Source organism: Nicotiana tomentosiformis, chromosome 8, assembly GCF_000390325.3.
Source record: "Nicotiana tomentosiformis chromosome 8, ASM39032v3, whole genome shotgun sequence".
In the NCBI taxonomy this organism is placed as follows: domain Eukaryota; kingdom Viridiplantae; phylum Streptophyta; class Magnoliopsida; order Solanales; family Solanaceae; genus Nicotiana; species Nicotiana tomentosiformis.
In genome coordinates, this window is record NC_090819.1 from 17,029,816 (window position 1) to 17,045,370 (window position 15,555).

Here is a 15,555-nt window from a genome sequence, read left to right on the forward strand (position 1 = left end):
TACATAGCTCGAAATTACTCCTATAAGGCATAAAATACATAATTAGTGTAAAACACTAGCGATTAAAGCTCAAACTCAATTAAAGTGCAGTAAATTAGAGTGCGATAACCCCTTCGTTGTATTCCAAATTTAGTCCACAAAAGTGTAAACTCGCGCAATCGGTTTAAACATGATGGCTTGATTAAAGAATTTAATTATTGATGGATATAAGCACTATGCAAATTAACCTATTCAAATACTTGACAATATTTAAAAAATGACTTATAGAGATTAGAGTGTCAAAAAGTCAAAGTGGAAAAAACTATACTATAGAAACTTTTATGGAGAGGAATATTTCTAATACATTAGTTCCTTTATTTAAATATACTCAGTCTTGGGTACATTATTAGTATCTCCCAGCCTTTCTTTTTTGAGATCTTTTCGTGGTTGGCCACCTCTCTATTAATTCTCATTCTTTCTCTTTCCTTTGTTTTTCTAATTTTGTTCTTCCCCTCCTTTATCTCTTTCTTCCTCCTCTGAATATCTATACAAACTATCTTCATTTTCCATTCAAAGAAAAAAGAAGAAGAAAGAGCAACATTTTCTCTCCAAGTCCCGTTTAATTTCTCCTATTTCACTCTCACATTTTGATTTTCATTTTGGATGGATTAATTAGCTTGCCTTTACCTTTAACTGGCTTATTTGCATGAATGCTTATTGCATTTATATATCAAAATTATTTGGAGGAAGATAATGGAAAATGCAGCAGCAAAGGAAGGAGAATTAACTTTCTTTTTCCCTGTCCCATCTTTGTGTATGGTATCAATATTGCTATAATAAGGTATTATATACTGTTATTCTCTCTTTCCTTTTTCCTTTACCTTTACCTTTTTCCTTTTCTCCACACCATCCCCTCCAAAATAAGGAAGTGAAGAAAAGAGAAAAAACTATGTAATTTTATAAATTAAGAGGCTAATCTAGAATTTAAATTTTATATTAATATTTTAAGATGGGCAAATTATTCGGAGACCACCATGGTTAGATTCTGAATTCTGTATATTTATGTCATGAAAATGTATAATTTTATAATTTGTTCAACATGTTTGCCTTTTGGTTAGGCTAGGGGAATTATTTCTTGACATTTTTGTTGTGCTTACCTCTTTGCTCTATTCATTTCACAGGTTTTTGGTTTGAACTTTTATAATCTCTTCCATGGGAAACAAGATGAAGGGGATCTTCAAAGGATTCAAATATATATCTAATATTTTTGGTAAATGCCTAATTAATTTTCCATTATCTGGGAATATATATTTTTGAGCTTCTTTTTATTATTTATTTTATAGGAATATATGTTTTTAGGCTGATGAGTGAAATGGTTTTGTGATTACAGTAACAAAGGAGAGGGAGTTGGAGATTGGATGTCCAACTGATGTTAAACATGTGGCACATATTGGTTGGGATGGCCCCTCTGGCAATGCACCCAGTTGGGTATGTTCTCTGTTTCTGGCTCTGCACCATGTTTATTTGGTCCACAAATTTTTATTTGCCTATCAGTTATTTCATCATTTTCTGTGTGAAAGGTTTTCCGTGCATAAATGTTAGATTGTCCATATTAATCTAGGAAATGAAATATTGTCTTCTTATACGATTTTGGACGATATTTACTTTTATCGTCTCATATTATCTATCATGATTTTCTTGTATACGTCCCTTTAAAAAAATTAATTAGTATGAAATTTTGATTAGTTTACTCTTATTCATGTCTTAATATTTATTCTCTGTTCATTAGTATTTGAACAAATTTACTCATAATTGAGGTGTTTGTAGTATTTAATGATAATTTATTACTAAGGGTAAAAACGAAAAAAGATAATCAATTTTGTTTTGAACTTCTAAAATGACAAATAATTTGAGACAACTATTTTTAGTAACCACGACTGATAATACGAGACGGATGGAGTAATATATAAGCTTTTTTTTTTTTTTATATAGAATTGAGGTAGATCCAATGTACATTTTTAGCGCGACAATAGAATAGATACATTTCTATTCTTTGTTTCTCTAATGTTGGGACTCCATTCTATGTGATTTGTCCTTCAGATGTTCAGCTTTGGACGTACAATGTGTGTACGTTGTGGCGGAACCACATGCACCCAAGGGGTGTTAACCGACACTCCTTTGTCGAAAAATTATACTGTTTAACTCGGTAATTTTAAAAAAAATATGTTTATATACTATATAATGATACCCCTTGACTTCTTGATGAGTTTATTTCTTTATATTTTGATTCTCCTTAATAAAAATCGTGGTGTACGTCATATAGTTCCACGTTGATCAAGGGAATGAACTATTATTTTCTTATATGAATTCAGGGCAATTTATACCTCAGGAGATACATTTTTGGGGTTGAGATAAGTTGATGTCCATTTTATTAAAACTAACATTTTATTGTTTGGTTTTGGTTGTGCAAATGTAGATGAATCAATTCAAGAAAGGACCTGATTTTGCAGCAGCTTCTATTGGCCATTCTGGTTCTGCCCTTTCTCCATGGACATCTCAAGGTAACCATCCGAACTAATTGAATACTTGTATTAGAAATTGCTCTAATCGATTTGTCATTTTCATAAAGGATATAATTGACAATCCAAAATTACACATTATCCCTTTCCTGCAATGGATTCGGTGAAAATAAAAGTTGTTAAATTTATACCGTCCGTTATTTTACATGTGACAATACTTCTAAGAAATTTTTTTTCTTCTTTTACGTGCCTCCGTGAAACACAAAATTCCATGCAACAAATCAATACTTAATTATCAAAATATCATATGTTTGTACCAAATCAATAAATTCAATGCATGTTTTTTTGCATATACACTTGCACATATGTACATACTCACTTTAATCTGTGATTCTAAGGTAAATTTCTTGATTTGGTGTAAATTGCTAGTAAATTTTTTGTGAGGATCGGGAAAAGAAGGAAAAAGTACGAAGAGTAATTGATCTATTGGTTTTGATCATGTGCTATCCTAATCAAACAATGGCAAATAGTCTTTCTTCACGGGTTGAGATGTGGATTGAAAACTGATAAACTTGTCCTATTTTTTGTTGGATTATAAGGAGAAAATTGTTATATTTGAAAGAATGGGAAAGCTTTTTATTTTTATTCTTCTTTTCTCTAAGATTCTTTGCCTCAAGATAGGGAAAGATTTTGGCTCATCCTTCACGAGATGTCTAACTAGGCCCTAGAGAGGGACAGTTTTTCTGGTCTATTTGTCTAAAATAATTGTTGGTTGGTAGGCAATATTTTTGGGCAAAGATCACTTAGTCCACTGTCAAAATTATTTATATTCGACATCCACAAAAAAAAAAAAAAAAATTTGTATATTATATATTCGGCTATTATTTTGAGAGCGACTATATAGTGTCATTTTTCCAAATATTTTTTTAGCAGGGATTATTAATTATACTTCAGCCCGAATTATCTAAGTCAAGAACAAAATTAACCAATAATATGGGTTGTTATCCTGATTAAGCTTCTGTAATTAGTTCAGTTTGAAGCTAAGCTAATCAAATTTCAAATATAATATGTTTGAAAAACTATATTTCCGGGAAAAATGACAAGAAAATAACGAGTTTTACTCAAAGGCGGATCAAGATCTAAATTCTATGGGTTCAATTTTTAAAGTTTTAAGCATTGAGGTCATTGTATTTTAAACTTATGAGTTCAAGCTTACCATTTATTGCAATTTTAGTGAATTTTTATACATAAATTATTGTTCTGCATTGAAAGTACTGTTAGTCCCGCCAATATTGCTGTATTTGTAAATAATAATTGTGAAAAATATAAGTTATCGTAATGAAACAGTAATTAATTCGAGCCCACTGAATTCACAGTATTTCCTTAAGGAATTTAATCCCCTCCTAGTACCCAAGGTTATGGATTATTTCCTCCCAGAATAGAACGAATCACACACTGGTGTAGCGGTACTTCAAACCCCAGTGTTTCAGCGAACACAAAGTTCGGTAGCAAATCATACTTACAGTTTCTTTGTTTGAAGTTAAAACAATACAGAACAAAGGAGTAGAAACTCAGAAAATCGTATGGAAATGCTGAGAGGAAGGAGTGCAATGTATAGCCAAAGTTGAGCGTTTTCAGTTTGGTGTGTCTTTCTTCAACAGCTGCTGCACATATTTATAGCAGTCAGCTTTAAAGATGAACGACCCTCCACCCTCCATGGTGGAGCATGCACTAGCTTGTTTGTAGAGCAAGCACTTGGCCATGGTGGGAAGAGCATTAGGTGGCTGCTATTGCAGGTGGTGGTCAATACACGGATTGGAATCAATCGATCATTTGACCAAATCCGAAGCCGAAGCCGGAGCCGAGCGAGCGACGACGACGACGGCGCGAGGCTTGCTTTCTTCTTAACTCTTTAAGAGCTACAAGAAGAGCAATTATATATATACCCACCAAAAAAAATTTCCTCTTCCAATATGGGACAATGTCTCATTGTCAAGAGGGAAAAACTTAAATTTTACTCAAAAATTTTATTTTTCCCTCCATTTCTCATTCACCCTCATTTTAAGACTATTTCATCTTAAATAAAAAACCTCAATAAGTACTGCGTTCAGATGAATCCGGCGTCGTTCTACATCTGCCCTGGTTTTACTAGATCAAAGTAGATTTTTGGAGATAAACACCTAAGGAGTTGCTTTAGTTAAAGTGCAAACTAGTGCACAAGGCATCTTGTGTTCATCCAGGGTTCGAAAAATGACCGTATCCTAAGGGGTGTGACGTAGACAGCCTACACTAATACAAGCATTTTTTGTGCAGCTAACCATAGCATGTTGTAGCAGGTTATCTACCTTGTTTTCCAAGTTACTAATTCGACTTACAATGGAGAGTTAGGTGTAATTATTCTTTTAGGTGACCTGATATTTGTATATAGAAGTTAAAATCATTTATTCTTGTGTTTTTTATATGTTTGAAAGGAGTTGGAGAATCAAATAGAGGGCAATCAAAATCTGAGATTTACAAGGACAGTCCACCTAATAAGAAGGTTCATGTTCATACTAAGAAGCAGAAGAGGAGGAAATCCAAGGGAACTTCCTCTCCAAATTCTAGTTCATCTTCTTCGTCGAAATCTTCAAGAGCAGCAAAATCCAGGGCTAAATTTGTTGAAGGAACTGCAAAACCAGCACATATAGAAGTGGCATAATATTATCGCACTTTTTTTCCTAAGCATAAAAATATTCTTGACACTGCATGTCAAGTTTCTTCATAAATCGTCGCGTTGAGGAGAATGGGAATGAGGGAATAGAAAATTAGATAAATCCCAGAAGAGATACAAAGGTAAATGTGAGTATGAAATACAGCAGAAAATGAAAAACAGGAGGGTTGGAGATGTGAAACAAAAGGTTGAATGTAACTTCTAAATGGAGAGGCATGCTTTTGGAAAATTATAATTCTTCTCTTTTTTTATTTTGATATTTCTCTCTGTTTTTCTTTTGTATTGGGACTAAAGATGAGAAAGGATCTTGTAAAGAGTAGAATCATTAATTAGTTGTGCTCATTATTGAGCTAGTTTTAATTATTTTGTGATTTGAATGAAAGGAATTATTTTAAAATGAGATTCTATTATCACAGTTCAAGTAACCTCAAGGTGATTTTTAAGTGAAATTTCAGTTCCCAAACACCATCTCTCCTCTTGTAATTTCGGATAAATTCTTCTCATAAGTTCTCTATCATCTAACATTAAAAGAGGGAGCCATTCAAGAAGTGAGATTAAATTGTAGATGAATATTGACTCTAATCAGAGAAGGGACTTCCAAAAGTAACACAAAAGCGTGACAATAAAAGGAAACTTTACATAAATAGTTGGCTGGGTTTATATATATATATATATATATATATATATATATATATATATATATATATGGTATACACGTATTGTATATGAATTATACATATATTATACATTCGTCGCTACTTTTAAATTTAACCGATTAAATGAGCAGCTATATTTTTTTGTTAATTATTCTTAATGTGATTGTTATTGTTGATCGATGGAATATGCTTCAAAGGTCTGATAGCCTATTTAGCCAAACTTCTTCGAGGCCAACAGTGTTCCTTTTTTTTTTTTCCTTAAATTAAGTTTTTTTCAAACTTACATGAAAATGTACTTTTGAATAGAAGTAGAAGTTGTTTTTGAGTAGCTGAAAAAAATAGTTCTTCTTAAAAAATACTTTTGAGAAAATGCACTTAGAAATACTTTTTAAAAGTTTGGCAAAACACTAAGGGGTCATTTGATGGGGTGTATAAGAATAATATTGAATAGGGTGTATTAATAATGTTGAAATTAGTAATGCTGAGATAAGTTATGCTGAGATTAGTTATACTGAGATTATTTCTTATCCGCTATTTAGTTTGGTATATTAAAAATAACATGCATTTGAATAGGGGTGTATACATGCTAATCCATGTATTAAAACCCATGGTATTACTACTGTCATGATTTGCTATACATTAGTTATATATAGGATAATACCAAATAAGGTGTATAACTAATACATGTATAGTTATATATAGGTTAAAAAATACTATCAAATAAGGTATTAATAATACCAAAGTTAATACATGTATTATTTTCCCCTAATACCTCCTACCAAATGAAAGGGAGCCTTGGAGCAATGGTAAAGTTATCTCCGTGTGACCTATAGGTCACGGGTTCGAGCAGTAAAATTAGCCACCGATGCTTGTATCAGGGTAAACTGTCTACATCATACCTATTAGAATGTAAGCCTTCTCTGGACCCTACGTGAACGCGGGATGCTTCGTTCACCAGGCCTTACCTCCTACCAAACGACCCCTAATTGCTGCTTAAAAGTGCTTTTCAAAAGGATTAGCCAAACGCAAACTGCCTCTCAGCAAAAATATTTTTAAAAAATACTTTTCAAAATAAACTAATTTTAAAAGGTTGGTCAAATATGCTATAAATTCAAATAAAGCATCATTTGCCAATTATGAAATTCTCTTACAACTCTTGTTGTCATGACCCAAAATCCATCTAGTCGTGATGGCACCTAACCCAACCTGGTAGGTAAGCCAACTAACAACTATCCAATTTAATAAGATTGATCAAGAGAAGAAACGATAATATAGTTGCTTTTATACAAGAATTTTCCAAGGACTGGTAGTACAAATCATGAGCTTCTAAGATTTAGATCTTTACAAAACTGAATTGAAATAATTACAATATCCATTTGAAATGTAAATGAACAGAATTCGAATCTAATGCTACCAAAGACAAGTGATAGCCATAACTGGAACGCAGGTACATCTTCAAATCTAGCTCCCGCCGTACACAGCAACATCCAACATCTGCACGCAAGGTGCAGAAGTGTAGTATGAGTACAACTGATCCCATGAACTCAATAAGTAACAAACCTAACTTTAGGTTGAAAGTAGTGACGAGTTAGGATAAGGGTCGGAGTCCAACTCCAATAACCAGCAACAGTTCATAACAATCACAATAAAAATAGTGCAAGAAAAATAACCCACAGGTATGATGCTCAACTCGCTCATAGTTACAGGAAATTACGCAAGTTTTTCAAATAAAATAGTAAAACCCAAATCTTTTACCGAAAGCACCAAAATATGAGTAAGTTTGTAAAACTGTGATTTTCTTTCCAAAATTTTTCAACAGGTAAATATTTTATTATCAAATGGCATGAGGAAGGTACATCTCTATGCCTAAATGTCAATATCTATGAGAAGTCATAAATGACGTGATACCATACAGCATGAGGAAAATGCATCTCTATGTCTGTATGTCAAGTGTGCATGTCTAATCCAATACAACATAGTGAATAATCATATGCATACTGAGTATTAATCCACTCAGTCTCCCCAGTCACTCAGTTCTCCCAATCACTCAGTCCTCACAGTCACTCAATCCTCCCAATCGCTCTGCACTCGCGCTCGCACTTAATAGGTACGTGCGCCCACTGTAGATGTGCAGACTCCTGAGAGGCAATTCCAGCCCAAGTGCTATAATAAGCCAATCATGGCATGAATTAAATAAACATGTTACGGCGTGCAACCCGATCCCATAGATATCCTCACAATCAGGCCCTCGACCTCACTTAGTCATCAATCTCTCTAGTCTCTCGGGCTCACAAGAATCATGATAATCAGCCCGAACATTGATGATATGATGTATAAATAAAGGACAACAGAGACTGAGATATGATATGCAAATAATAGTTATGACTGGGTATAAATTTCAAATTAAGCAACTAATTCAACATGTAACACGACCTCTGTGGGTCCAAACAGTGCCAGCATATAGCCTAAGCATGATTTCTAACATGGATAACAGCCCAATTACGCTAGCACGCAGAGATTTCATGGTTACAGATAAGATTAGGTAACTACACAGTACCACAGAAATAATTGAGTCACAATTCACGCGGTGCACGCCCACACGCCCGTCACCTAGCATGTGCGTCACCTCAACACAAAATAGATATCATGCATATTCAGGGGTTTATACCCTCAGCACCAAGTTTAGAAGTGTTACTTACCTTGAACAAGCTAAATCCAATACCAAGCAAACCAAACGATGCTCCAAAAATGCTATCCTGTGCGTACCAACCTCCGAACGGCTCGAAACTAATTAAAAGCAACTCAAATACATCAAATAATACCTAAGGAAACAATTCCAAATGATAAAGACCAATTCTTTAATCAAAAGTCCAAAGTCAACCAAAATGTTAAACCCCGGGCCCGCACTTCGTAACCCGACAAAACTCATAAAATTCAATAATCCATTCAATTATGAGTCCAACCATACTACTTTCACTCAAATCCAACTCCGAAGTAATATACAAAACTCAAAAATTCACTCTATGAAACTTTAGACAAAAAACCCCAATTTATGTTTTTAAATCATTAACCAAATGCCAAAAATGGGGATAGATTCATGAAATATAATCAAACCGAGTAGAGAACACTTACTCCAATCCATATGGTAAACATCGCTTCAAATATTACTTCAATCCGAGCTTCATAGCTCCAAATATGATAAAATGGTCGAAACCCCCGAAATATAGCTTCTTCACGATCGCGAAAAACAAGCTGCCCAACTCCTCCAAACAGCTTCTAGTATAATAGTCACAACGTTTTGTACAAAACTTCAAATGTCAAATGGTTTGACTTTCTGAAAACTATACACCAAATTTTACAACTTTTATTTTTGGATCATCTCCAAATTCCTTATAGATTGCACAATATAGGCTTCTAAAATCAGCCCTGTACAACAGAAATTTCTTTTTCGCGAACGCGAAACTGTCTCTGCGAATGCGATTCACATACCCCTTTCTCCTAATTTACTCTTCGCGAAAACCATCCAATGTCCGCGATCGTGATGCACACTGCTGTAGCAAAAAATTAGTAATTAAAAATGGCCTAGAAATAGTCTGAAACCACTCTGAAACTCACCCGACCCTCTCGGGACCCTGTCCGATCATACCAACAAGTCTTAAAACATATTACGGACCTACTCGAGACCTCAAATCACATATAACAATATCAAAATGACGAATCATACCACAATTCAAACTTAAAAGTTTTTAAATCTTTCAATTTCTAAAACCCGTGCCAAACTATATCAAATCAACTCGGAATGAACTCAAATTTTGCACACACGTCCAAAATGACATAACGAAGCTATTCCAATTCCTGAAACCACAATCCGAATCCGATATCCTCAAAGTTAACTCTCGATCAAACTTATGAACTTTTCAAACCTTTAAATTCCCAACTTTCACCAATTAGCGCCAAAACTTTCTAGAAATATCTAAATGCCAATCCGGGCATACGCCAGAGTCTAAAATTACCATCCGGACCTAATGGAACTATCAAATCTCCATTTCGGGGTCAAATACACAAAAGTCAAATTTGGTCAACTCTTCCAACTTAAAGCTTCAAATATGAAATTCATTCTTCCAAATCACTTCCGAAAAACCTGAAAATTAAAACCGACGATTCACACAAGTCATAATACATCATACGATGTTGCTCAAGATTTCAAATAGTTGAACAGAATAAAAATACTCAAAACGACTAACTGGATAGTTACACTTGCAAATAGTTTATTTGGACTTAGCTTTCGGTCCAGCACATCCCATATACACAATAAATGCACCAACATATCTTTGATGAGAGAGCATCAGCTGCTTTTGTGCTAAATTTTGTGAACCCAAAGAAAACAAGAGGGGTTCTTCAGAAATCTAAAAATAACATGTCATGATTTAAATAAAAAGGCAAAGAGAAGAAGATAGCCTATTTGAATAAACGGAAAAAGGGTGGAAACTGTCCTTGCACTATTGGTTAAGAGCTAAATATACCGTCCGTCCACCTATCGATCTAAAAATGCACCCAATATTAACTTTTCGATATATTTCTACCTTTATGACTAACGGTTAACTAAATAATATATTAATTTCATGTGTCATTTTATTACTGGCCCAATCTAATTAAATAAATGAAAAAGGGACAAAATTGGCCCTGAACTAAGGGCTAAATTTACCCTCCGTCCATTTATAGGTTTAAAAATACCCCCCAAAATATCCAATTTTTAACTTACCTGATCCAAACACTAACCTGCCCAAAAACATAAAATCTCACTGGAAAAATCATTTTTTCAGTCATTTTTATTTTACTTCCTCCCTCTTCTTTATTCTTTTTAATATTAAGAGCTAATTGTTTTTAGTGAACACCCAGGTAGTCAAATTGGCCCGAAATTAATAGGGTAATATTGGCCAGTGACTTATTATTAGTTATTGGAAATTAAATTGCGCATATTAACTACTCCTAATGGTTAATATTAATTTGTTGTGGATAATCTCAATTTGAGGCTAACATTTTCCTATAATGCCAACTTTCGCTGCTTTGTTCTTTCATGGAAAATGAAACGATCAAAACCTTATTTTTATTTCTAATTTGAAGACCTATGAAAGAATCATGATATTTAGCCTCCTTTTATTTATGATATTTAATTGCTTCCTATTATAACATATGGTAATTCTAAGATTTCTCTGTATGTATATGGATATATATATATATATATATATATATATGCAACGTATTATTATATTATTGGTAAATGATTACAAACAAATGAAGAAAGAAATTAGTTCTTTCTTTGTGATTCTTATAGATTGGCAAAAAATCTAAGATAGATTTATTTAAGGTGAAAAGGGATTTATGGTGGGTTTAGGATATTTTCAGGTGGGTGAAATTACTGGACCATTTTTTAACTGATAGGTACAGAGATTATATTTGGCCCTAGCCAATAGTTCTGGAGCAGTTTTTGGCCCTTTTTCAATTATTTAATAGTAATAAAATGACACTGTGAAATTTAAATAATTTTTTAGTTCAAGTTGACCGTTAGTCATTAGAGCAGAAATGAACCTAAAAATGAACCGAAAAAATAATGTTGGGGATATTTTGACTGATAAATAAACTGAGAATATATTTAACCTTAGCCAGTAGTTCAGGGACAATTTTGACCCTTTTGCGTTGAATAAAACATACTGTCTATGCATTGGAAAATTGAATAGGTTGCATAATCAAGTAATTATGTATAGTGCTGCACTGCTGGTCCAACGAAACCTTGTTTTCAACCCCAAAAAAAAAATCATTAACAACAACGATTTATTAGCTCTGTAAAGCCTTTCAAAGTAGCATATCATCGAGGAATGAAACAACGTTACAAGCTGATCAGCTCTTTGCGTGCACCTAAAAACCACATTAATTAAGTTGTTTTTTATTAATTTCCAGATTTCTTATTTATTTGTTGGTCCCCTCTCCCTGTTAATTCATTAATTTCCTTTAATACTCCTTTTATTGTTTTTGGTTAGAATTAAAAAAGATTCATAAGTTGAAACAAATTAAGGGTCAATCGTGGGAAGTCCGTCGTGAATGCTGAAATTAAATTCTGAGATGGTCTTAAATGGTCCTAAATAACAAAGACAACAGCCCACAAGTTAATTATAATAATATTTAAATTTATAGTTCAATATTTATAAATAGTTAATAATTTTTTTAATATACATATATAGAATCTAATAAAAATTACTGAATTTACGTAAACACATAACAAACAGTGGATTTAGTTAAGGAAAATGGGTTAAATTTCCCGTATTATCCGAAATTAGTTAACATTGTCACCTCAGTTTAATTAACCCTGACCGTACAGGTGGAAGAAGTCTTATATTTGCCTTTGAATCCTAATTGAGCGTCAACATAAGGGTAATTTTTACACTTTAGTAAAAATTGAGGGGTAAATATTGACCTTTTTCTTTCGAAGAATTTGGACACGTAAATCTACCCCGTTTATGCTTGTATAACATGTATTTTCGGACAGAAAGTGTGCTAAATAAGGCGAATTGAAATTTTTAATTTTGGAGCTACGAATATATAAAAATCATAACTATCAACTCTTTACAAAATACATGAGGTAAGACACCACGTTTCCTCCTACAAGTTTTTACATATTCAATCTTAAGATACAAACATGTCAACTAGTAGTAGCAAAGTGGATAAAAAATTAGTTATTCATCCATATTATTCATTAAAAAATGAGTTGAATAATGAACTTTTAAAAAACTAGTCAAATATGGATAAAAACGATATTATTCACTTAGAAAATGGATAACCAATGGATAACTAATGAGTTTAACTTTTACATTTGTAAAGACTTAAATTGGGGGCTCATCAAGTTTGGGAGACTAGGAATTCTCCTAAAAGTGATCATATTCAAGAAGTCATGGATAATATGGATATCCATATTATCCGACATTTAACTTATCTATATTAAATATGGATGAAGGCGGATAATTTATCCAGTTTTGCATTAGTCGTCCATACTCGACCCGCCTGTTTGCCACTCCTAATGTCAACCTAACACCCGAGACTCAATGGTGTTTATAATTAGAATACCTTGTTAGGTGTTTGTCCTGATTTTCTTACCATATTTGGTTTTCTTATCTCTCAAAGGAAAGGGCAACATATTTACCATAATTGAATTTTTCTTCTTGTAGAAGAAAATTATAAAATCTCCCATATTTAGCTAGTCCATTTTCTTGTAGGAAAAGGTTTGGACTTATATAAATTGAGGGTCCTTCCTTCTCATTTAGTAGCATCCACAATGTAGCCATACGAGGTTTAAGAGTCTTCTTTACGCTGAGAACTTTACGGGACAATTATTAGTGTGTCACTTGTGTTTGTCTCTTCATGAGATTGTTCTCTCGATATTTTGTACTCTATTTTTATATAGTAGATTACTCATCTCCGCCGTGGACGTAGGTCAATTGGCTGAACCATGTTAAATATTTGTGTCTCTTTTGGTATATTTCTCTTTTGTTATATGATTTATCGTTATTCAAGGTTTGCTTATTAGCTTCCACATGACACCTGATTATTTTCGATCCTAACAAGTGGTATCAGAGCGAGGCTCAATACAGGTTCATCTTGGTGGGTTTAGTTTTAGCCGCAACCTATTTGACGGTAATCATATTTTTTGTCTGAGAAATTTGACCGGAGTACTACGCATGTTGAGACAAACTTTGTGATGCAGATTTGGAGATGTAACCAAGTTGAAGGTTATGTAAAGAAGGTGGATCAAGTTTGTTTTGTCAGAAAATTCAAGCCAGGGGGAAGAATTGTTCAAGCCAGGGGGGAGAATTGTTAGGTGTTTGTCCTGATTTTCTTACCATATGTGATTTTCCTATATCTTAAAGAAAAGGGCAACATATTTACCATAATTGAGTTTTCTTTCTTGTAGAATGAAATTATAAATCTCTCATATTTGGCTAGTCCCTTTTCTTGTAGGAAAAGGTTTGGACTTCTATATAATGAGGATCCTTCCTTCTTATTCAGTATCATTCATAATGTAGCCGTATGGATTTGAGAGTCTTGTTTAGCAGGAGAACTTTACCGGATAAGTGTTATGCCTCATTTGTTTGCACTTAATGGATGTCTGAATCCTAATTATTCAGATCTCAAACATTAACGCGTTTGTTTTTAAAGTCTGAATCTTAATCATACAGATCTTAATCATTAAGTTTTTTTTTTACTTCACAATCACTTAATGGATCTTTATGATTAAGATCTTTAACGATGATTTAATTTCATTCAGATGCTATCATCCACATTCATCATTAATTGTCACTACCGCCTACCATTATCAACTATTACCATGCCACCCACTACTACCATACTCAACTACCACCACCTCCTCAATCATAGCCGACACCATACTCGACAACTACCACCCAAAATCTCCACTACCCTCCCCCCCTCACCATCATTCTCAACCACAACCACAATCACAAACTCATTTACCTCAACTACCACAACTAACCACCCTATTACCATCACAACCATAGTCGGCACTGCCCACAATTATAAACTACCACCACCTTCTTCAATCACAATCACAACCACCACAACCACCCACCATTATTAATTATTACCACCTACCACTACCATTCTCAATCATAATTGTCATCATTACCAATTACTACTAGCTACTACTCTGAACCACCACCATCAACCAAAACCACCACCACACACTGTCTCTAGTCGACATTCACCAATACCACTATTAGCAATCACCACCACTAACTGCCATATTTTACAATATATATATATATATATATATATATATATATATATATAACTTTATATTAATCACCAGGAATCAACATTACAATACCGTAGCCAGTTTAACACAACTAGCTATCTAAAGAAAAACACCAAAAGCCTAAGCCGAACTAGAAACCAAGTAATCGCCTCTAGCTAGCCAAGCTAGAACAACATGCTATGTAATAAGTTTTGGACACCATGAGATGCTCTAACATTGGACAAGTAGGCAATCTCTCTAGCTATACTCTCCCAGTCCCTTGACTTCTTTTCGAAGATCTTCTGATTTCTCTCCATCCAAATGGCATAGACAAATTCTGTATAGACACTTCTAAAGATGTGAGCTTGTTGAGTCCTCCCTTTTGCATTCTGGATTATCCAAGCTACATGTTGATTCCATCTAGTGGTTGGCCCTGCCTGCTTCTGAAGCCATATGAGAGTCATATTCCACATTGTTATAGCGAAATCACAGTCCATGCACGAATGATTTCTATTTTCAGGTTGAGTATGGCACATGACACATTCTAAGTCAACAGTTATCCCCCATTTTGCTAGCCTATCAGTAGTGAGAAGCTTGTCTTGTAGCTGCAGCCACATGATGAATTTGGCATTGGGTCTAGCATCATTCTTGTACATCATACATTTCTAGGGTACTTTAGGGGTAACTAGGTAGCAGCTGCTCATAAATTTATTTGGTCGGGCTGCCTGGCCCCTTTCTTATCTGCACTTGCAACAAAGTCTGTCGAGCTTCCAAGATTTTTCTCATGATCCAACAAGCTTGTTGGGGAACTTTGGTTGTGGTAAGAGTTGGCCTTTGAGGTAGAACTCATGGATCTATTTGATCCATAATTTGTCATCTTTATGAGCA

General features: G+C 33.9%; 2 protein-coding genes across 2 annotated transcripts; one reads left to right on the forward strand and one right to left on the reverse strand.

Moving 5' to 3' along the window:
* Positions 1-411: 411 nt before the first annotated feature.
* Positions 412-5,608, forward strand: LOC104103413 (CRIB domain-containing protein RIC10). The gene is made up of 5 exons (XM_009611316.4): positions 412-820; positions 1,161-1,249; positions 1,370-1,467; positions 2,456-2,540; positions 4,970-5,608. The coding sequence occupies exons 2-5, from the start codon at positions 1,192-1,194 to the stop codon at positions 5,194-5,196; spliced, it is 468 nt and encodes a 155-aa protein (XP_009609611.1). The 5' UTR covers positions 412-820; positions 1,161-1,191; the 3' UTR covers positions 5,197-5,608.
* A 9,244-nt stretch (positions 5,609-14,852) lies between these two features.
* Positions 14,853-15,323, reverse strand: LOC104103415 (uncharacterized). Its single transcript, XM_009611318.1, has one exon. The coding sequence runs from the start codon at positions 15,321-15,323 to the stop codon at positions 14,853-14,855; it is 471 nt and encodes a 156-aa protein (XP_009609613.1).
* Positions 15,324-15,555: the final 232 nt, after the last annotated feature.

Coding starts and splice junctions, on each gene's coding strand:
- LOC104103413 (XM_009611316.4), top strand. CDS start 1,192: ATGGGAAACAAGATGAAGGGGATCTTCAAAGGATTCAAATATATATCT. Junction 1,468..2,455: donor CTGGCAATGCACCCAGTTGG/GTATGTTCTCTG, acceptor GTGCAAATGTAG/ATGAATCAATTCAAGAAAGG. Junction 2,541..4,969: donor TTCTCCATGGACATCTCAAG/GTAACCATCCGA, acceptor TATGTTTGAAAG/GAGTTGGAGAATCAAATAGA.
- LOC104103415 (XM_009611318.1), bottom strand. CDS start 15,323: ATGTACAAGAATGATGCTAGACCCAATGCCAAATTCATCATGTGGCTG.